Source organism: Oryzias latipes, chromosome 8, assembly GCF_002234675.1.
Source record: "Oryzias latipes chromosome 8, ASM223467v1".
Classification (NCBI taxonomy): domain Eukaryota; kingdom Metazoa; phylum Chordata; class Actinopteri; order Beloniformes; family Adrianichthyidae; genus Oryzias; species Oryzias latipes.
The window spans coordinates 24,028,469-24,052,677 of NC_019866.2; the positions used below are offsets into that span (position 1 = coordinate 24,028,469).

General features: G+C 42.0%; 1 protein-coding gene across 3 annotated transcripts in view; it reads left to right on the forward strand.

The window, feature by feature from the left end:
* The window catches only part of LOC101168545 (potassium voltage-gated channel subfamily C member 1-like), a 60,760-nt gene that overhangs the window by 12,450 nt on the left and 24,101 nt on the right, over positions 1–24,209 (forward strand). For all 3 annotated transcript variants that reach the window (XM_023957818.1, XM_023957819.1, XM_023957820.1), the window contains exons 2-3: positions 20,020–20,151; positions 22,763–23,624. In XM_023957818.1, coding sequence (XP_023813586.1) covers positions 20,020–20,151; positions 22,763–23,624 — 994 coding nt within the window. The remainder of the gene's footprint in view (positions 1–20,019; positions 20,152–22,762; positions 23,625–24,209) is intronic.

A 24,209-nucleotide genomic window follows, 5' to 3' on the forward strand; every position in this document is an offset into this window, starting at 1 on the left:
TGTTTTATTGGTACGACTGCAACACCTTTTTAGCCTGACAAACACTTAGTAAATAAGGAGGGGGCACCAACAATGACCTTGAGATTTTGATGAAGGAGCGTGCACGTGTCCTCGTGCACGGCAAACAGGATAACTGACTTCCAGCAGATCCCTGTGGGCTGATGTGCCAGATTTTCAAACTGGACTCCTACAGGGATCCATGCCGTTTGGGATGGACTGTTGCAGTTTCTGCATGGTGCATGCCAGCCACAGCACCCCCCCCCCCCTGGCTGGGGGGCAGCGACAGCTGAAATGACTTTGCAGTCAATAAGCAGAGAGGTTAAGTTGAGAGGGTTTCTCTGCAGGAGAAGCAGAGCTGGGGGGGTGCTGAGGCAAGGAGGGGGACCCCTCTGTTTTTGTCCGCTCATGAAGATAGTTCGTCCGTCCTCGTGTCCTGACTCCCCCCCCCCCCACTGCCAGCCTGTGTTTTATTACCGCACTTTAAAGCCAAGTGCTGCATTGCTTATTATCACTATTGAGTCGTACCCCCCCCCCCCCCAACGTCAGCTCTCCACTGCATGTCCTCTCCCTCCCCACCTGCTCTTCCCACCACCCATCAGCTTGTGCTATAGCGTAGCACTGCAGTCCCCATAGTAGCTGACTGCGCTGTAGTCTGCTGCAGAGAAGGGGGGGGGGGCAGGATGGGAGGTGTTTGGTTGGGGAACCGACTCGGGGTAAGAGGCAGAACAGCGAGAATAGGAGAACCGGATGGGGGGGTCACTTTCTGCAGAGCCTCCTCTTCTTTGATGCAAAACTCATTTTTTCCTTTTCTTTCCTGCTGATCTAGACACACTAAACCCCCCCCCCCCTCCCCAATCGATGTGGTCATTTGCCTCAGCTCGGCTCTTTTAGGTAAAAACCTCAGCTCTGTTGTGGCCACCCCCCCCCCCCCCCTCCTTTCGTTTTTTAAACGCACACTCCCCTCTTCTGAGTGTCACAACTTTCCGACAGTGCAGAAGAACGACCTCCACAGACACGTGGATTAGAAATGTGGCACATCAGTAAAGAATATTAAAATAGGGTCACAGCAGTGATTTTGTCTGTCTGTGAATAATAACCCCCCCATCACCACCTGCAGTGATGTTGCACCGCAAGGAAAATAGCCCCCACTGTCCACCTCCAATGTGTAACTTAGAAACAAACTTTGTCTAACTGGAACTACAGTTGTTGTTTAAAGAACCTTTGCCACAACTGGCCCCCCAGGGGGCATACGAGCTGTCTACGGGGGGAAAAAATGGTCAAACCTGTAGAGGGCGCAGAGGTGGCCCAGCGCAAAGTAGTTCCTTTTTTCAAGCCTCCAAAATCCTGCGCACTGCTCAAGGAGCCCCTTAGTGCTGTTCAAGTGTTCAAGTGAACGGTCCTTGTGCTAGAAATGCAGAAGTTAAACAGTCAGAACGTAGTTTGTGTGGACATCCTGCAGACACTTGGGCACGTCGTGCACGCCACGGTAAAGTTGCATTTGCGCATGGTCAGTAGCGGGCGAGTACGTGCATGTCACTAACGACTAAAGTGTGGTGTAAGGACACCGTACGACAACATTACTCGTTCGTCATGAGCGTGCAACGTACATTATTCTTAAAAATACCTAACGATACACTTACCACACGCACGGCAATGGTACGTTCCATTTTACATGACGTCCCTGGTGGCCATACGGGCCTCAAGAGAGCTGCAAGACAAACCTGTGCTTCCCTTAAGATGGAGACACTCTTCTCTAGACAACCCACAAGCCCACAGTACCGGTATTGATCCACTGCTGTACGGGTGGATGTGTCAAACATTTGATAAAAAGTAAAGGACTTCCTGTTGAAACTCATCATTTTAAAAATGTCAGATAAAACACATCCAGCTGAACACTAAGGTAAAGTGATCCAGTAACTCATAATGTGAAGGTCAACAAAATCTCCACCAGGTCTGAGAGGGAAAATCTGACTCTGGGACCTGAAAGTAGAGGATGGGCATCCACAGATCAGGAGGACTGAGTGGTTTTTCAGCAAATCTGCCAAAAACAGGGAAAGAGTGGGTTCATTTTCACACAGCAGCCTATAGAAATGTCTCACACCTGCATAAGTGTGAAGACGACAAACACACATCTCCCTGACCTTCAGGTTCCAACTATCCTCCTTTTTCTCTTAATTTGTGCTTCTTCAAAGTTCCATTCTTGGCTTTGACACGGAACGCTTGACTGTTTGCTGGACTCTTGGAAAACTCAGCAACATATCTCACGTTTATAAATGTATAAATCTGTGGATCCATGTGAACAATTTGTCTCTATACTGCCTTACTTGAGCTGCCAGTGGCGCAGAGGTTAGTGTTGCTGCCTCCCAGTGAGAAGTGATCTAGTTCAAATCTTTCTGTGGAGTTTGCATGTTCTCTCTTCCTCCCACAGTCCAAAAACTCACTTCACAGGTTCATTGGTGTCTCCAAATTGTCCCTAGGTGTGAATGTGACTGTGGTCCTGCAACAGACTCATGACCTGTTCATGGTTTATCCTGCCTTCACCTGGCAGATGCTGGTTTGGCTCCAGCAACCCACGTGACCCCAAAAGGGAAACAGCAAGTTCTGAGGAAGGACAGATTGATGGACATCCTGACTAGCTTCAACCTGTGGAATTATCAATATTTGTAAAATAAAATTCTACCTCCTTGTTTACAAGTTTGGTTGCTTTGTAGTTTGAAGCTGTCAGGTAAAGGTTTAAGTCGTGTTACGCATTTTCTAGCTACCATTTAACAAAATGGAACACAGTTGATCTCAGTATGTGTGTCAGACCTGACATTTGCCAAATTTTCACAAACTTCTGTGCACCTGAGCTCACCCAGAGTCCAGTCATCAAATAAACAGATAAAGCATCAGAAGTGGCTTAATAATAACCCTTCAAAATAAGAGTCTGAATCTCTATGGGACCTGATGCTCAGAGAAATGTAAGCATAAGGAAAAACACACAATCAGTTAAAGGTTTTTCCTTGTATTAAAATAGGCTAATCTGTACTGCCCATAAACCACTTTGACGAGGAACTGCCAAGTGAAGAACAGCTGTGAGATTCACAGAACTGTGGCGTAAAAAGGCTTTTAACAGCCAACAGGGTGGAGAGCTCTTCATGTGCAGCAGACGGACTGTGTGTCTACGAGCCGTTTGTGGCTGAAGCTCCAATGAAATCCTGGATTTCTCCTGTGTTTTGTGTACTGCGGCTGCTTTTGTCATTGAATGTGGGAATGCTCACCGAGCACGAATCCCACCAATGTGCTGAGCCACCCAGATGGCCACTGCTGAGCGAGCTGATGCAGGGGGCAGGTTTCCGCTATCGGCGCTGTCCTGTGAAAGTGCTTTACATGTTCACTCTGTTCCCCTCCGTGCTCCTCAGAGCTGAGATGGCAAATTTGGGTCACTCAAGTCCCAATGTGGCGCTGAAGCAGACGAAGGAGGAAAGTAATCCCAGAATTTGACCTCCAGGAGGATTTTTGTGACAGAAAACCTTCTGTATTTAGGTGATGAAGAACGGCTAAATTCTCCACACGTGTGACTAACTGCTTCTTAAGAAACTCAAAGAAGCGGTTTGTCTTTTCCCAACGTAGGTTCAGCTTTACTATAAGTTGAACCTGAGGTACTCTGTGGCATGAACACTTGTCAAGCTTGACGCTTTTTGACAATTCAACGACATTAGTACAACAGATGAAAACTTAAGAATCGGGAAAAAGAGAGTGAAGGGCTCAAGGCTAGCTGACAAATAAATGTGAATTTTTAACTGGTTTGTGTTGGTGCTGTTGGTGCTAATCTGTAGTTGTAAATATGGTGGGCCATATTTACAGCAGTCCTTGGGGACCCCCACTTCTCTTGGGCGTCCTCCTTCTGGGCAGGAGTGGCCCTTGCCTTGCTCTCTCCTGGACCAACCATGGGCTGTTTGGGTTACTGCCTGAAGCGTGGTGCGTGTCTCCCCTGGGGGACCCTGGCTCGTGCCTGGGGTTGGGGTGGGGGGATGCTCAGAACTCCTGGGTGGTGGTGGGCTGCTCATCTGGGGCTGGGGGTGCTCCCCCTCTGCCTCCCTGCTTTCTGGCTCTGGGGGCCCCCGTGGTGGTCCTGCTGGCCCTGGCCTGGCGGGCGGTTTTTCTCCATCTGCTACCCTGCAGGTGTTGGGGGGTCCTGGCTGCCGCTGCTGCTGCGGTGGGGGTCTTGGTGTGAGGATGACTGGGCACTCTTCCTCTCTCTTTTTAACATTCCACCTTAGAAGATCACAAACACACACTCGAGCACAGGTACCACTTCACCTTTGCACAAATAGTTTGCGTGACTGAAGGAAATGTTTCACATGTGTTGGTCTGAATGCCTAAGTATGCGTGTGTGAACATTAGTTGTATTGTGTGCACATGTTTACCTGTTTGTATGTGAAGATGTTTGGAGCCAACAGGTGTGTTTGTAACATTGAAGTGTGTGAGTGTGTGTGTGGACAGGCCCCCTAACAGGAATTATTATAAACGTCCAGCAATGTTGTTGCTTTATGATGCTTTATGATCCCCCCCCCCCAACATCTCTCTTATTCCCTCCTATTCTTTTCCGTCCGGTCCAAATTACAAAAGGGGTTTATTCAAATAAACAGGACAAGTATAAAAAACAAAACCAAAAAACAGAATCCTTAACGCTTTGTATCTGTTTTGGCTAAGTAATTCAGATCAGATGTAAACAGACTGAGTTCAGTAGTTGTTGAACACTGTAGTCTTCAGGGTACAGAGCTATAGATGTTTCTGTGATGGGTTGTCTTGTATTGCAAAAACGGCAGTCCCCATAGATGCACAGTAATGTAAGGATCCTTTTCTGGGATGAAGAGCACTTAGTGCTGCTTTGATGCAAAAAGTGTTTTTTGACTCCTTGACAACAGCAATCACAACATGAGTGATGCCATGTATCCTACATGTGACACAACTGTCAAGGCTTCAAAATCTGTCTGCAGGATGAGAGCAGGAGAGGAAGCTTTGAGTTAGCACCAAGAAGGTGTGCAAACTTAAGGATCCAATACGAACCCGTCAGTCCGGTTCCTCTTCAGTTCCGTTGACAATGATGTCAAAGCTTCACAAATACTTACTTTTTCAACCAGATCCCTCTAATGTCTCCAGGCAGGATTTTGAAAGATAACAGCTGCATCGTCTTGCAGAAAAATGGGAGATCTATAGTGTCTTTTTCTAAAGTTGGCTACAGATGTTAATCCTTGTGCTATCTTAGATTTGGAGACTAGAAATGTTTGTTTTTTACTTTCTCAATGAACTGAGTCTGCAGCGGTAACTCTGCCCATCCCACTGACAGATAACTCTTGGTTGTGAGGGAGAAAACAGTTCTTCTTCTTCTAAATAAATGGGTTAATTCATCAATTTTTGCAGCACATCTGCCAAACCAAAACCAGACATACTTTTTTCTGGTTTTGTCGAAGTTTATTGTTGTGTTAGCAAACGCCGCAGCTTTCTCACAGAAATGTGTGTTTTTGCTGCCATTCAATTGAACTGATGAACACTGACTCCATTTGCCGTGGAGCGTTAAATGACGATAAACCTTCTGGTGGAAGCACAGCTGGACATGCGGAAGACGTTGTGTGTATGAGTGTCCAACAGAACGGCGTGGTGTGGAAACGACCACAGGACAGGACGGCAGCCGTGTGCAGAGTCCTCTGGATACATGTTGTTTGGTTTGAGCTGATATTATCCATGTCCTGTAAGGTGCTGTTTTATAGATAATGTTCCTTAAAGTTGGATTTTACTGCCACAGGACAGCACTGTACCATTAGAGTCACATTCTGATGATTTTTAAGCTTTCAGAGAAAGAGATGGGAACATCTGAGGGACATGTCACAAAGCCGCTACATGCATTTTGTGTATTTTACACATATGAAATATCTGTCATTCTCAATACATATGTGAATTCTCAAGTGTTTCTTTGGTTCGTCATTTGTCGAAGTGCGCAGATGTCTGTTCAGTTCTGAATTTAGTTAAAAATGATGCAGTTTACGTGTATTTTACGTGTAATTGTTATGTAAATCTTACGCAACTGTGCGTAAAACTTGCGAGACGCATTCACAAGTTTGTGGCTTTCCACGACTGTTCCACGTATGTCTAACAGACGTTTCAGGCATGTCCCACCAATGTATAACCAATGTAAATTATGTGCTAATGCACGAATCAATAATGAATTCCAGATAGAAAGCACAATAATCACGCCCGGTTCATGTTCTACTTTAAATTTAAGTGTTCTTTGCGTGGTTCATTACTTCTGCTGGGGTTTTCATGTGGTTCGTTTGTGATACATCTGTGAACATTTTAACTTTGCTCACTTTTTCTATGTAAATTCACGTAAGCCCAATTCTCATCTGTGCAATAAGAGCAAAATGTACGTTGTGGCTGTGAGACACGGGCTTTAGCATGACTGCTGCATAAAACTGCATAAAACTGCAACACCACAGGAAAAAAAAACCTGAAGAGTTGTGGTGAAAACAGACGGAGCAGTGCAGAAAGCTGCCTTCATTTCCTGAGAAGAGTAGAAACTGCAGTGTTCACAGCTGCAGTCTGACTCTTCCTCCTCCTGTGTGCTCTCCGTTCAGCTGCTTCATTTCGTTTTCCCACTTTGCAGCTTTCTGCAGAAACACGACAAAGATTGAAGATCCTGATTTCAGTACAAACACGTTTTCACGTTGAAGAACAGTCTGTTCATTTTTCCAGTGAAAGAAAGCTGCAGCGCTGCTTTTTTTCTTTTTTTTTGGGAGGGGGGAGTGCTGATTGTAGAAAAAGCAGATTACTTTATTGCACACATCCATGAGCAATGAGGTGCAGAGGCATCTAGGATTCCTTTTTCCTTTTGGATCAAAGCTTTGTTCTACTAAGAATCCTGGGAGCCTCTGCTGATTTGCAGGTAACCCCTCTTTAGCACACTGCAGCAGGAAAAACATTGCGAGGATGTTTTTGTGAATTTCTTTAAGGAAACAATAAGAATGCTTCACTGCTGACAACAACAACAAAAAAACCTGCTGCGTTTTTCCCAACAAAAAAAGCTGCACAGACTATAATGAGATGCTCACATGACTGCTGCACACACTTTTCCCCAAATCCTCTCCCATCGCCTCCCGATGGAAATCCTCAGACGCCGCTGGCTTCAGCCCCCGCTCCCGCAGGCATGGTGGGGGGAAAATGCTGTTGTGTTTTTGCAACAACCAACGTCACTCAGACACACTTCACCTTCTGGAGGTCGAGTTTCAACGCTGAGCTCTTAGATTCCACAAATGTCCAAATCTGAGGAGAATGAAAAGCTCAGCTTGTCCTTCCGTCCCTGCAAGGACACCCTCCTCTCTCTTGGCAGGACATCCAGCTCTCAGAGACCATGAACCTTGTCACTGCGTCGGCTGAGAGACCGGCCCTGTTGTCAGGAAGCAAAGAAGGTGCAAGGACGAACTGACTATGGAGATCTGCAGCTACAGGAGGGAAAACACAGCAACAACACAGACCTGATTACTGACTGACATCTATCATTTTCATTCAAAACTGGTCAGTTCTGTCCAGAGCAGAACTCAGTTTGATCCATTGGACCTTCAGGTCTGTCTCCAGAGGTGAACATGATTTCGTCAGCTGCGTTTTAAAATCAGATACAATTTTCCTTCTTTCTTTATTAATTAAACAAACTTCTGTTTTTCTGTCTTTTTTGGGGGGGAAAACATTCGACAAAAATCTTTCTCCTTCTTTCCATCCAACCATTCTTCCGGATGCTATTATCCTCTATTATCCTGCTCTCATTCTGGTTGCCTCCGGAGGTCTGGCACTGGTCTTAAATCACTCAGGGGACGTTTTAGGAGAAAAAACTGACATGAAAAAGATGACAGAACAAAGATGGAAAGAAGGTAGAGAGGACAGAAAGAGGAAGTCACACTGGCTAAAATCTGTTGTGTTCCTCCAGTTTTTTCGGCATGAAAGTTGTTAACGATGCTCTCGGGTGACTTGTGTTGTTGTGGACTATCTGCGTCTGTCAAAGAGAGGATTTCTTCTTCCCCTCTTGTCAGGTGTTCTCATCATTGTTTCAGAAACCTTTCACACAAAACAGACCAAAGTTTTAGCTGGATATAGGGCTGCACGATATGAGGAAAACTCGCGATATGCGATATTGGTAATTAATATTGCGATAACGATATAAATTGCGGTATATAAACAAATAGCAAAAAAAAACAAAAACATCATTTCCATTTCACTGCAACAGTATAAAAATTATACTCCAAATGACCCTCGTCGACGTAGGAGGCAAACATCAAACATAAAAGGGCTCATCTGATTGATCAAAAACGTAAACGGGTCCTTCTGATTGGTTAAATGCATAAAGGGATTTATTTCATTTGTTCAATATTTCAAGCTGCCATGAGTTTGTTTTAGCACATTTAAGGTAATCAGTTATTGCGATTTTTGCCGTCTTTTGCGGTATGCATATTGCACAGCTTGATTTCGCGATAACGATAAATTTGCGGTATATTGTGCAGGCCTAGCTGGATACTTCACGAGAATTAAACATTTGCACTGATTGCATATATGATGAAGCAAATGTTTGTGTTGAAAATGTTCGGAAGTTTGGATACAGAGAGAAAACATGCTTTTGCAGATGGGTTTCAGCAGAAACCTAGCTTACAGTGACACACAGTCCTCTGCATATGCAGTAATGAATGAACAACATAACGTACAGTACGGTGCCCTAAACCACACCACAGCCTGACTGCTCCGCTAAAGCTGTATATTTATATTTATATTTGATTAAACTGAATTACTGCAATATTATAGAAATAAGGTGACATATCCTCCGAAACATGCAATTTCAATAAGTAAAACATATTTTCATGTGTAGACAGTCACACATGCTTATATTAGTTCTGTCATGTGATTAATTAGTTAATATAACTAATCTATTTTTAATCTGATCAATAACTGCTGTGAAAAGCCTTGTTTCGAGTCATTTTTATTGACATTTGGGACATTTTGATGCAGTTCAAAATGTTTATATAAACGCATATGTGTGGGGTCAAACTGCACTGAATGGTCAGTGTTTTAGTGGGGCTCTAAATCTCCTTCCTTCAGCGTCCAATCGGGCCGTTTAAGGCTTTTTGCCCACATTAATCTTTCCTCTTGCCATTGAGATGGTCATTTATCCCCAACGAAGCTTGCATCTACTGCCAGAGGCCTGAGAGGTTGAGGGTCCTTCTTCAGTCAGTTCATGCTTCGAGCTCCTCTTGACATATCCCAGTTCAGGGAGCACTTTGACCTCTGCATCTCCTACAGCCCATTTTCTATGTTTCTGCAGTTTATTGGTCCCTCTTTTTGATGATGCAGTGTGTTATTTCCACCGTCTTCAACTATTTGTCCATCTCCCCAGTGATGGTTGCTTATGCAATTGAGCATTCTGCTAAAACTAGAGCAACAAAACTGAAACAACAGTCCCACTCCGATCATCTTTTGAACGGTTTTCAAAAGTGGTCTTTTAAGTATGATTATGACATTTTAAGCCAAAATAACAAAAAAAAACAAGTGTTGTTTTCTAGGACATAGTTTCTGCAGAGCAGCAGGAGTTCATCAGAAACTCGCCACTGAGTTGTGGGCGGAGCTGTTGGCGCAGAAGTAAGCCTCCGCTGATATTCCATCCTCCCTTTCTTTACACTCTCTCCTGCTACCTTACAGGCCCTCCCACCCCCAACCTAACATTACCAGTGCAACAAAAATGGGGAGCGAAATCGTAGCTGTCCAGCCGTCCAATTTAGATCCAGATTCCAGCTCAGACAAGGAAAACAAAGAAAGGCATGGATTTATTTGTTTGAAAGTGGATGCATTGGAATTGAACTGAGCAGGGAGACTTTGGCCCTTCCACTTTAGTTTCTACGTAACAACTGAGAGATTTTTCAAAAAGCATTTTTTCATCTGCTTGTATTTCATCATTTTTTTTTTCATTCATTCATTCATTTTCTTAACTGCTTTTTCCCTTTCGGGGTCACGGGGCTGCCGGAGCCTATCCCGGCCACTTGTGGGCGAAGGCAGGGGACAACCTGGACAGGTCGCCAGTCTGTCGCAGGGTAGAATGTCCGCAATCACACAACCATTCACTCTCACACTCACACCTAGGGATAATTTAGAGTTGCCAATTAACCTATGAAGCATGTTTTTGGACGGTGGGAGGAAGCCGGAGACCCCGGAGAGAACCCACGCATGCACGGGGAGAACATGCAAACTCCACACAGAAAGGTCCCCCGTTGATGTAGTTTTTCACATCCCCCAGCCGGGACTTGAACCAGAGGCCTTCTTGCTGTGAGGCAAGAGTGCTAACCACTGCGCCACCGTGCAGCTGTATTTCACCATTTGAATAAAAAAATACTCAGAGATGCAGTTTTAAGCCTAAACTATTTAGATGTCTTCCATCATCAGAGAAAATCTGCAAAACCATTTAAAAAACGCCAAAAACACAATTTTCATTGGGGTAGATCTTTAACATCTTCTCCTCGTGTGATTGTAGCCAGTCACGCTTCCATAAAGTGCCAGGAGACACAGCTTCCAGTAACCCACCCATTTATTTATCCATTAATCCATCCATCAATCCATCCGTCATCTTCCACTTCTCTGGGCTTCAATGTGCACGGACAGGAGTTTTATGTGCTCCAAAAAGGAGGTAAAATGTTTCCATCCCATCTGGTATCTGCTACAGAGCCTCTTTCCGTTTCGACATGCTTGTAGTGCCTCAATCTTCAAGTGTCACTCTTTTTTATTCTACTCTCATTTGCATGTAGAGATATGAAATGTTTGAAAAAACAAAACAAATTTTCTTCCTCTACATAGTATAAAAAGTGTTAAAGAACATTATGAACGCAGCTCTGCGTCATGCACCAAACTGAGCTGGCTGGCTGCAGGATGACCTGCGCAGTCAACACTCCAGCTGTTTCTCTTTGCTACTTCTGCCACCATGCCTGCTTTGTCTGGCTATAGCTTCGGGTGCTCCCATCCTCCCTTAAAAGCTTCACAAGGGTGGGCCAGCACAGAGGGAATCCTGCCAGTTCGCTGCTGCATCCTCCTCAAGAGTAAATGGCATGCAAAGATTCGGCAGGACTATTTGCAGAGAAGTCACCTTTCCAAGGGACGCAGTGATGTAGTTGTGTGTTTTCTGCCGAGCAATGAAGGTCATCCCAAATGCTGTGTCACAGGTGAAAAAGCTGATACAGTAAGACAGTAAGAAAACAGTGGCTGTTTTCCATGGATCAAATGATAGCATGCATGTAAAAAAAAAACATATTTGTTTTTTTGAAAGCATTCATTGGAGTAAATTCCTGTTCTGACTGCTGGTGTTCAGATCACATGTTCATGACCATGAATCTGTCAAATTATGGCAGTGTGTTAGTTAGGAGCAACTGCAGGAGAGGTTGGTTGAGGCAGCGCTGATGCTCTACTGAACAAGCCCCCCCACACCCAGCCCCCGGCCTAATCCTGCCATTCGAAGTCCAACTGTTGGTGTTAATGCTTTTTTTAATAAAATGTCCAAAATCTAGTTTGATAGGAAGTAATTAGATTAAGGTCCTGTCAGAATTCCTTCACTACTCACTACATAGTACACTAGATAGTGCGTTTGCCGTTTTGTAGTGCCGTCCTAATCTACAATTCCAAAATCTGGTGCCCTAGAAATCTCCCACAAGTCTCTGCGAAAAACGAATGTGCATCGATTCCCGCTAGATTGGTGAATATAGACCATAATGCATTGCGTCGGAACAATTTTTGCCCTCAACTGTATTTTACTAATAAACCATCAACATTTTTATCTTCAGAAGATAGTGGACTCATAAGTGATCGTAACAAAATGAAATTGATGATGTTTAAAAAAAAACAGTAGTGAGCATGGTGTTCGAATTGCTTTTAAGATCCAGGGCACTACTTAGTGTGTCAATTTCCATGCGGGAACCTCCCAAATGGATAAATAAAGTTGTCTATCTATCTATCTATCTAGTGCCACACTATATAGTTTCTTAGTAGTTAGGGGTTAGGGTGGGAATTCGGACACAGCCCAGGACTTTTCTTTTTAGTGCCACCATACATTTAGCAGACACATTTTCCTGTGAAAAGTGTCCAAGTTTGGAGGACTTTGTTGTCTCATTTGCCAGTTTTCTGACACATTCTGTGGCCTTGAGGGTAAAATTCGCCTGCGACAGTAAATGGTTATTTTTCTGTAGAACTTCTGGTGTCATCCGTTGTTGTTGAGTCCTCCTCTACTTCTATTTCTTTGTTTGGCCTCCTCCCACTCCCATATAAGCTCTCCAAAGAGATTGACTTTTATTCAGTTCCACTGTAGGTAGTGGTAAATTGAAAGTATCCCTTTACCCAGTGTAGCTACTGCGCCCCAGGCCGGTACTGGTCCAAGATTAAGTGGTTAGGGGCCACTGCGTTACACTCATGTTAATGTTTGCTATATCAAATGAGGATCCAACAACCATTTGTTCCATTGTTCCAACTCTTATCATTTGTAGAGTCATGATTTGTTTGCGTACTGTATGAAGTCAAGGAGTCTTCAGTTCATTATTAAGAGATGTGTCGCCTGCATTAAAATTTGAGATGTAGCATCACTTTCTAATCAACTAAAAAGCAAAAAAAGGAAGTAAAAAGACATTCTCTGATGTTGCTTCTTTTCATCATTTTGCTTTTATGTGGTGACAGTCGCTGGCAAAGGTAGAATGTCACAGAATGTTACAGAACAGGTGCAGCTTTTGTCTTCTGGCCTACACACCTGCAGAGGAAACATAAGCCATGTCAGATTACTGGGAACAAAGGGAAAAGACAAATATACTAATATGTACAGCATCAGCAAAAGCCTCAGCACTCATTGTGTCTTTTGGTTTGTTTGTGGTTTTAGTTTAGACTTGCCAGCTGGATTTTATGGTTTTCTTTTTTTACAACCCATTAACTCATGTGATATATCCTTGCTTAAAAACACGTAATAAAGGTGTGTAAACACATCATTGAAAAACGCATCTGTCTTGCAGCATTAAAGATTATATATCCACCTCTTTGATTGGTCCCACTTCACAAAGGTAAGTTTATCAGACATCAATCCTAGAGCCTGAGATGTGATTATTAACAGAGACACCTACACCTGGATGTGGATCCTGTCTCCGGCTCGTTTCGCGCCCCCTGCCGTCCCCCCAACTTCATCTTGATGAAGATTATTTGCTGGACTTTAACCCCATGCTATCTTAGATGACCCCCCCCCTTCCATTGACGTGTTCTCCCTACCATGACAAAGGTGGATAAAGGTGGAAAGATTTCATGTAATCCATGGACACCAGTGAAGATCACAAATCATTGAAGAAAAAAGGTTCAGAGCACTGTCTAGTGGGTCTAGATGACCCCACTCCCAACGTTAAAGTGCCTAGGATAGCACAAGGGTTACACATGTAGTTGTAGGGTTTTGATCTTATTGACTGAGCACAGCGCCCTGTGGTGTTATCTGAGAAGACTCTCGTTTCCTTGAACCAACACAACAAGTACAGTTTTGGTCCGCTTGCTTCACAAAGGTGTTTTACTTGAAGATCTGTATAATTCTTCCAAAGAGGGTTTTTTGTAAAGTCAATGTGCTTGATTACAAGCCTCTACTGCACTATCTGTGTAAGCGGACTCATGCCATCAACATGGCATGCCACTTTTCCTGAGAGGGAAGGAGCCTGGACTTGTGCAAAGTCTCATTTGGTATTGGCTGGACATCATTCTTTGCCAGCTCTGCTCACAGTGCGAGGGAGGAGCTGTTGACCTCAGCTGTTGACCTCAACTAGAGAGGGAGGAGCTGTTGACCTCAACTAGAGATTTGGTTAAAAGATGCAAGGAGCACTTTGAAGACCTCCTTAATCCTGCTGGCATGCCCTCACTGAGGATGCAAGGCTGACGATTTGAAGGCTGACTAGTCCATCACCCAAGCAGAAGCTATAGAGGTAGTCAAAAGGCTTTCATGTTGGCAAGGCTCCGCAGGTAAATTGAGCCCGCCTTAAGTACCTGAAGTCTCCTGATGTTGTGGGGCAGTCTTGGGTGAAACGTCTTTGTGACAAAGTAGTTGTGGACAGAGCCTCTTAACTGCCATACCAGGGTATAGCCAATATTATTAAGAACCCAGTACCTCATAGTACTGGAGAAGAAAAAATGGCCCATAATTGAATCTATGCTTTTGGAGGAACATTGTGTTTTTTGTCTAGTAGATCAGTTCTACATTCTACACAAAGTTCTTGTGAGTTTGCTTTTGTAGTCCAAAAGACATTTGTGGAATCAGTGAAATCGTTCCTTTTCCATCGAAATCAAACTTTTAAAAATATTTTGTTGTCCGTGCTTAGCTTTTCAGTGTAACTGAGAATGAGTGTGACAACAAAAATCTACAAATAAACTTTTAAATGTTTACAACTAGAAGAATGATTTTGATCAGAAGATAGAATTTCAGGGAAAAAATGAGTTTGGAGCACTGATACCAGATTAGAATAAAAACGTATTCCAACAGATACAGTGTAACTTACTATTCAGATGGAATTTAGCTATATGATTCCAACTAATCTACTTGCTGAGACAAGCTCTGCATAGATACCAGTGTTGGTACATGACAGGCAATAATCTCTTTTGGATGCTAAAAGAGCTGTCATTAACCATTTTTTAAAAATGATATCAAGACTGAGGACTGGAGGGCGGTTTGATGGTGTAAAATGTCAGACTGAAGAAATCAAAACTTTGCCTGTGTTTTGTCAATAAAGACCCTGGGGGGTATTCCAGGAAGCATGTTTAAACTAGCCTGACTTTAACCCTGAACTCTGGCTGAAATCCGCCTGAACTTGCTTACTCTGGGTATGTCAGTTCCAAAAGACCGGATATGAGTTAGTGTAATTACGCTCGACTTTGTAACCCTGGGTTAACGCACGTGCACTGCATGTACATAAAGACATTCTCAATGGATCGCAGATTTCCAGAGTCACCATGGAAACGCGTGGAGAAAAAAAAGAGAGCACGACACTTCACTGAGACGGAGTCTGAGCTTTTAATGACGGCATATGAAGATTATAAGACCATCAAAAAAGTAACACGGCTGCATCAGCAAAAAGAGTTTCTGCGTGTAGAAAAAGAACAGATAAATTAAACGCACAAGTTTCTGATTTTATTTCCATTTTCATTTTGATGCATATATATATATATATATATATATATATATATATATATATATATATATATATATATATATATATGTGTGTGTTATCCAATTTTGCCAACTTACTTGGTAACAAGTAATTGAGATAAATTTATTTAACCTAATTTCCTACGTCAATAAACTCAGTAATTGTTTATACAACTCAAATTTACATATTTATCTAACTAAATGTCATATTACTCCAATTCAATTAATGTTTTTTCCCATCTTAATTAATTATAATTCTTGAACTCTCAGATGTCTAAGTTTGAGCCGGCAGAGACTCATTTGTATAAAAATAAAAATAACAAACCAATATGCTCAAAGTGTGTACATTCTTTTAGGAACTTTCAGTCATTATCATTACAGTGTTTAGCAGTAGGGGTGCTATATAAACTCATCATCCTCTCCTTACCTCTCACTCAAGGTGCAGAGAGTTAAGCATAGTAGGACAAAATAACTCGCCAAAACACTGTAAAACAACTAAACACATTTGGTCAAAAAGCCACACTTAAACCCAAATCCGTCCAGAAGGGCAGAGGGAATGGTATCCCACAATCCCTTGCGGTGCCGATCTAACAGCAGCACCAAAGTTACACCTACTTAATTGAATTCATTTGGATGAAAGGAAAATAAATGTCTGATAACTACGTGTTATTTTTAAGCTTTCTGAACAAAAAAAAAAGATTTATCTTAACTGAAGCAAATAATTAAGTTAGATCAAAGTATAAAGTTTCTCTTTCCAACATCCATATGTGGTCTTATCACCCTCTCACGGTGGAAAAAGTATTATCTGAGCTTCTTCATCCACTAAATCATCTTCAAATGGACAAGCCATGCTGCTTCACCTCTCTGAAAACAAACTAACCTTCAACTAAACCTGCTCCAGACCAGGTTATGTTCAGAGCATGAGTTGCTATGGCAACTTGACATACCCTGAAACATACCTCTATTTCTGGAACTTTATCCACTTCCTTAGCCTCAAACTTACCGTGGGAGCTAGCAAAACCTGCTTTCTGGAATACCCCCCTGGTGTTACAACAATAAGCTGTTTAAAGCCAAAATCTTTAGGCAAAAGTGTTTCTTAAAGTTGGAGTTCATAATAAATAAATAAATAATAATAAAAAAGAGCATCCTGTTGTCATGATTATTTTTAGCTGATAAACCTGTAAGAGTGGATTTTCAGTTTAAGCTGATTTTAATGTAGGTTTGGTTAAACAAAGGTACGGATGGACTTCCTTTGGATCAAGGTTTGTTGTTTTAAAATAAATGCAGACACAATCAGCAGAGGTGACAGACACACACACCAGTGTAAAAGTGTGTGTGTGTGTGTGTGTGTGTGTAAGTGTGTGTGTGTATCTAGGGCAGCTCTTTATAGCAATGTTAAATTAGACCTTTATAATAAGACGTGGGATTCAATGTGCTCCCTGAGGGTCGGAACAACACTGCTGTCTGTCTTCATCACTGACCTACACACACACACATACATGTGTTTGTGCATGTGTGCTTTGTTGTTGCTTGTGAACACTGAAACAATTTCAAACTAAAAGAAAAAAATGTTGACAATGTTGACAGTTTCTACATTCTACATCGAAAGTTAGACAAAAAACATTCCTCTTTGGACAGGCTTATTGTCAGACTAGTTAGTATTCAGAGATTATTTAACTTAATGTTAATGTGTTTAAATTAAACTTAATAGTAACTATTTCTTTTAAAAGGCTGCTAGAAGTTGAAGCTGGGGTAACTATGGTGCTCTGGGGTTCTGTCCTCTTTTTTCATCTACTTCTACCCTTCCTCTCCTCTATTCTTGATCATCATTTATCATTTAGTTTTCCATGCTGCTGTTTGGTACAGTGCGATTCATGTATTGTCCCTCTTTTCCTCTCCCCTCCTGGGGAGTGGGAGTGCTTCCAGACTCCAGTTGGCTCATCCGTGCTCCTGTTCCTGACCGTTTACCTCGTCTCTGCTCCTGCTCCTACACCTGGCTGTGGATCCTGCCTCTGGCTCATCTCTGGCTCGTCTCTGCTCTGTACCTGACCGTTTACCTCGTCTCTGCTCCTGCTCCTACACCTGGCTGTGGTTCCTGTCTCCGGCTCGACTCGCGCCTTTGACTGTCCCCCCAACCACGGCTGGATGAAGCTGGTCTGCTGGACTTTTATATATGTAGTTGTAGATTTAGATAAGTTAATTCTTCTCTAAGAGTTCTGGTAAATCGCCTGTCCGTCCTGGGGGAGGATCCCTCCTTCATGTGGACACCCCTGAGGTTTCTTTGTTTTTTCCGGAATCCGTTTTTTAGGAGTTTTTCCTTACCGTGAAGGGGGGTCTAAGGGCAGGGATGCCAGTATAGCTTAGTCAGTTTGTTAGTTCATTTTAGTATTTTCCTATTGAACTCTTTGTATTCGTGATCCTTTTAAGTTCATGTTTTACTTCGAAGCCCATCGAGACGACTGTTGATGTCATTTTGGGCTATACAAATAAAAAAATTGAAATGTAATTGAGTTGACAACCATTTCATAGAAAAAAATCAAATACATTTTCAGCTACCACAATATTTCGTTCAAATGGAACATAGTATGAAAGAAAAATGAAATGATTAATATGACTACATCTGGGAACTTCGTGTGGCCTTTGGACCACGTTATGAACAGAAAAGCATCAGTGTTTCAGCTCACAAACGAGGTAACAGAAGAACATGAAGAGCAGCTGTTAGCTGCAGACGGGACGTGATCGTGTCAAACTTTTGTTTTAGGTGTGCACAGTAGAGTAATAGATGAGGAAAAGCTAGAGAGACAGAAAGTAAAGACCTTATTATGGTCTGGTTTCAAACAATAAACTCATGGGATTGACCAGATAAAAAGAGCAAGATTCCATGACACATACTGTATGTGCAAAACTATCAAAATTCTAGAAATGTTGGGGGGAAAAAAACACAATTTAACAATTACATTACAATTAATTATGTGAATGATCACGTGATAAGTCTTTCAAAAACCGTCGACGGATGTAAACAATACTTTGATTGACAGCAGTTTCATTCAGATATCTGCCACGCTCATCACCAGCGCTCATCATCATCATCTATCAAAGGAATCATTGGCGTCTTCTTCATGGAGCGGCGAGCTCCTTACACGTGGGATGCGCTACGGATGAAACCATTTTAGGAAATGGTGGTTTTCCAGAGAAGCTGTGGATCCAACAATTCCACAAGACGTGCTCAGATTTTGATGAGCTGTGTGACGCTGTGGGATCTCTGGTGGCGCCCGCTCTGCAGCGCCCAAGGCTGCCAGTTCCTACCAAGAAGCGCAATTGTTAAATATCATTGCCTATAAGAAAATTAAATGTTCTTGGTTTTTTTTTACGGATTGTTTCTTTTCTTTATTACTTGTGAGGATGTTCTAAAGTCATAATTTATCTCATATATAATATTCCATCTCAGTGGGACGATATCTGGCATGTCACTGTCATGTCAAATGAAATCATTACAATTTGGTCTACAGTTTCAATCAATGTTTAAACCCAACGGATTGAAATTTTATGTGGAACATGTTCAAGGATCAGAAGATGACTTAAAAGAATGACATAATACAATTTGTTTAGATGTTTTTTTCTTTTGTAAAATAAATCTCAATTATCTATACAAACATGCATATCAATGACAATAGCAATGACATCATCACTGTTTCTTACTGTTGTTGTGATCCCAATTGTCAAATCAGTTATCGTCCTCATTTTTACTCATATCACTTAAATTATAACGATTTATTAGTATTTTATCATTTTCAATCATGCTTTATAAACTACGTGTCATCATACATGCTCTATGAATCTGTATCAATTATTTATTGTACTATTGAAGCATGATTGTTATTTGTCTTTCAGCGTCTGTGTTTTTTTTAAACCTTACGTTTTTCGTTTTGTTTGAATTTAACTGGATGATGTTTGGGGCATTGTGTCATGCGAGTGTCATGTTTGTACCACGTTTTTACTCCCATAAGTCTGAAGTAAAATCTTATTGTTGTTTTAGTTCCACCCTTTTATTCATGCTCTCTGTCTTTTTTAAGCTGCATGTGAACTGAATGAAATTTGTATCTGATCTCTCAGAAAAACCGTTTTTTGTGTAAGATTTGACCATAAATGTGTTCTTGTGACTTGTTCTCATGGGTCATTTTTGCAGGCTGAAAGGTGATCCAAAGTCTGAAATGTGTTTCCCTAAATCTGAGGGCACTTTTAGGACACACCAAAGAATTTCTCTTCCAAATGAAGTCATCAATTATCACTCATTTTACTCTATGCAGCATTTCTATGTTGACACCCTTAATCAGTTTGTGTTTAATTTATTATTGATGAATTAATAATAAGTTTGAAGCTCAGCGTTTCTGCTCCCTCTCCGCGTTGTTCTTCTCTTCTTTTCATCGGCTTCCTTCCCTCACTTTGACACTCATGTCACCTGTTTTTACACGTTAACAGATTCTTTTGTCCTCCTTCCATCCCCATCTCTCTCAGTGGAAGCAGCACTCGGTATTTTCCTGCTGAATGAACAGGACTCACATCTCCGGCTTACTGCTCCCCCTTTCTGCGGCTTCTCAGAACTGCTCTTACTGCAGTAGCTCACCCCCACTGTGTCCCCCGATCCAAAAAAAAAACAAAACGGCGAGGCTTCGATAAATACCGCAGGCTCCTTCCTGTCAGGATAATGTACCACTGTGAGCCACACCATCAGATCACATTACTGGAACTGGAAGGACGCCTTGTTTGCTGGAGGCGCATTTTCACTCCTGTTTCCTCAACTCTTTCTGCAGTATGTGGCGTTTGCGTCACTCTTCTTCATCCTCCTCTCCATCTCCACCTTCTGCCTGGAGACGCATGAGGCCTTCAACACCATCTACAACAAAACGGAGAACGTAACTGTGGGGAACTTCACGCACGAGGAGGTATGATGCATGTTCTGTTTGTTTGTTTTTTTTAGATTATTTTAATTCATTCACAACATAATTTGTATAACCTTTATTTATAAAAAGTCAGTTCATTATAGAGGTGGTCTCAAACCACAACACAAAAAGCATTTATTAACTATGTTGTTATTATGCAGTCCTGGTTATTCCAATAAAGCCAGATTATTTTACTGTAAACTAATGGCCTGAAAAAGCAACTAACAAATAGCAGATTTCAGTATAATCCCTGTAAACTGACATTGACAGTGGAGAGGAAAACATTTGGATGAAAACCTGCAGCAGAACCAGACTCAGTGAGCGGACGGCCTGCTGTGAGGGTCTGGGGTCTGAAGCGACTCACGCTCAAGTGACCACAAAAGTCAATGGAAACGCTCGTATGTGCACATCTCAGGGTTCCTTGTTCATAACTCTAACATTCACGCATCGCAAGTTTTAAAGTCCGTTTCTGCATAAAACTGGCGGCCATTGAACGCGCCTTGCAAGTTAAATCAGGTAGAAACTTTTACCAATCGGGGATGCAGATTTGGTAGTGACGATGGATGGCGTCCCTTTTCATTCAGGAAGTGCCAACTGTTTGAAAATCAATCATGGAGGAGAAATGAACAACTGGGGTTTGTGCTTAGCCAAAAGTCACATATCAGAACAGAGCTGTGAGAAGAAAAGTCTGGAGCAAGATTCATGAGATTTGCACCACTTTGACACTTCACCCCAAGGCTCCTCCCACTGTAGATGGCGGACATGCGCTGGTACAGGAAGCTTACCGGATAAATGATATAGGTATGCGATACAAAAGCATACAGGAAGATATAAGCTCAGAGGGAGCAAATGAACCAATGGAAAATCCCCAAAAAACCTGTAAAGAATGTATTTGTTGTAACTGTTAAGAACCTAGAAGACGGTTTGCACAAAGTCACCAAACATGTTGTAAGATTAAAAAAAAAAAAAAAAATTAATTGAAACAGTGAGAAAACCTGAGGACAGACAAACTGAAAACCCTGGAAAAGATAGTTATTGTTGCCAAAATAACATATAAATGCACAGGATGAGCTAAAAAAAAAAAAAAAAGCATATAATAAGCAACTTCAACAATGATACAGCTGGAAGGAGACAAACAGAAACACACTGGAACATCTGTCAGAAGAAAAGAGACATGAAAGTTAGTGACTGTCCCATACAATGCTCAAAAAATAAAGGCAACGCTTCAAAAACACATCCTTTACCCTTTATTTCTTTATCGGTGTGGGAAGGAAAAGACAAAGCAAAGGGAAATAATAAAGCATACGCCATGGACTTAATTCATATCAAACCTTTGGAGGCGAGATAATAAATGAAGCGTATGTTCCATGTTAAAAGAAAAGCTTCACATTCTGCTACTTTCAGAGGACAGTAGTGATGAGTTATTATTTAACTCCATTTTTACTTTTTGAAACAAATATATGGGGTAAGATAAATGTCAAAGTGAAACATACTGTGATGCAAACAAACATTTGAACACCCTGTGGTTCTGCAAGTTCCTTCCACAAGTCATGAAAGGGTCTGACATTTGCATCATTGTCCAGTGATAGACATAGTCTAAAAAATGTGGACATCACATTGCATGAGTTTCTTTAACATTTTTTTTTAATTTGAAATGGTTTATTTCAAGCAATCATACAAGAATAATACTCAAAAACATTATAATCATCAGTTATACATTCATACAATAACTAATCAAACTTAAGATAATCAGACATAAAATTAAATATTGCTTGAAAAGGAGTGGAAGGAAGCAAACTTCTATAATCCCTCCCCTGTTCTACCGTAATCATTTATTTCAAGATTTATCATTATGCGGTTCATAACTGCTATCAGACAGAATTAGTAATCTGAAGTATCAATAAAGCACAAAACAAAGAAGGGTTACTTCAATTATTATGTAAAAAATAACTATTTTAGAAAGCAACATAGCAAATGCAGATCAGTTATTCAAAATATATGCAGATTGTGTTACTAATAGAAAAATCATGTATAGGATTACAAAAATGATACTATATCAGTAAAATAGACATAACACTGTTTCAAAAATCTTCATAGCAAAAATTGACAAGTATCAAAGTTAATAATATGTGCAGAATTATGTCACATTAGGAAAAATCCTGAATCAGTTTTTGGAGCAAGTGAAGTAATATCATTAGAAAACAATCATTTAACCACCTTCAATAATTCATTAAGCATTTTTTTGTATAATAAGGCAATGCTGTGAAGTAAAATAAATAATCTGTTGAATGACCAAGGTTATTATTCCATCTTCTACTGATTAACAGCCGTTCTTTTGGGTTTGAACAGAGTTTATAGTTCTCTTCGATGTTATGTCTGCAGACATTAGATTAAGGTCCATATCCTCCTTCAGCTGTTATCAGCGGCACACATTTGTAAACATTTACATTCTATTGTAGTTTCATAAATGAGCCTTAGTACGCATGTGCACTTTTTTAAACAATGTGTGACTCGATAAATATGTCTGTAACCCTGTGATGTGTTTTTGATTGTAATTTATCCGACATGGGAACTCTGAATTGTTTATAGTGTGTCTTTGTCTTTTGCTCCTCAGATTGTGTATGAAGTTGTCACGGATGGTTGGCTGACGTATGTGGAGGGCGTCTGTGTCATCTGGTTCACCATTGAGGTGATGGCACGTGTCATCTTCTGCCCTGACAAGGCCGAGTTCTTCCGCAGCGCCCTTAACATCATAGACTTTGTGGCCATTGTGCCCTTTTACCTGGAGGTGGCGCTGAGTGGCCTCTCTTCCAAAACAGCCAAAGATATATTGAGCTTCCTTCGTGTGGTACGTTTTGTCCGCATCCTGCGTATCTTCAAGCTGACCCGACATTTTGTTGGCTTGCGGGTCCTGGGCCACACTCTGCGGGCGAGCACCAACGAGTTCTTGCTGCTGATCATCTTCCTGGCGCTGGGCGTCCTCATCTTTGCGACCATGATCTACTACGCAGAACGAATTGGAGCTGACCCAAACGACCCCACAGCTGCAGCCCACACTACCTTTAAGAACATCCCAATTGGCTTCTGGTGGGCTGTGGTGACTATGACCACTCTGGGTTATGGAGATATGTACCCGGAGACATGGTCAGGGATGCTGGTGGGGGCTCTGTGCGCCTTGGCAGGGGTGCTAACCATCGCCATGCCTGTGCCCGTCATTGTCAACAACTTTGGCATGTACTACTCTTTGGCCATGGCGAAGCAGAAGCTCCCGAAGAAGCGGAACAAGCACATTCCTAGGGCGCCTCAGCCAGGAAGTCCAAACTACTGTAAGCCAGATGCCCTTGCAATGGCAACCGCCTCTCCACACAGGCTCATGGGTAACGTAATCGGGCCGGGCATGGTGGGATCCGGCAGCATGATGGGCACCGGAGACTGTCCCCTGGCTCAGGAAGAGATCATTGAGATAAACAGGGCAGGTAAGTGGCAGAGCAGATGAAGATGACATACACAGTTTGACCAGAGTCGATAACCTTAAAACTGAAGTCCCACTATGATCAGCTCTTTGATCTTTTGTCAAAACGTTCTTGGCCTTTTAATTATGATCATGGAGTTTTTAGCCCAATTCGAAATATCTTTGTCATTTTTAGGACATAGTTTCTGCAGAGCGGCAGGAGTTTATTAAAAATTCACCTCTGAAATGTGGGCGGGACCTTTTGCAGGGGGGGACGCCTGCCTCCCTTTCTCCTCTCCATTGTGCAGTGGAACGCAGCAAGGAGGGTGTGGCCCGCCCAAAAAAAGCTCCTTTTAAAGGCAGTGTCACACAGCCACTACATACATTTTGTGCATGTTGCACGGATGGAAACGGGTCATCTTTCATATGAAAGACAGTACAAATAAACCACACAATGAAAATTAACGTAAAAGCCAAATCTGTCCCAAAATCTGTGCATCAATTACGTAGTTGGAATGTGATATGAGCGCTGTTTATGCGATATAAAAGTCATACATCGGCGGTTTTGCAAAGCCACAAATTTGCGTAGGCATCTTGCAAAAATTACGCA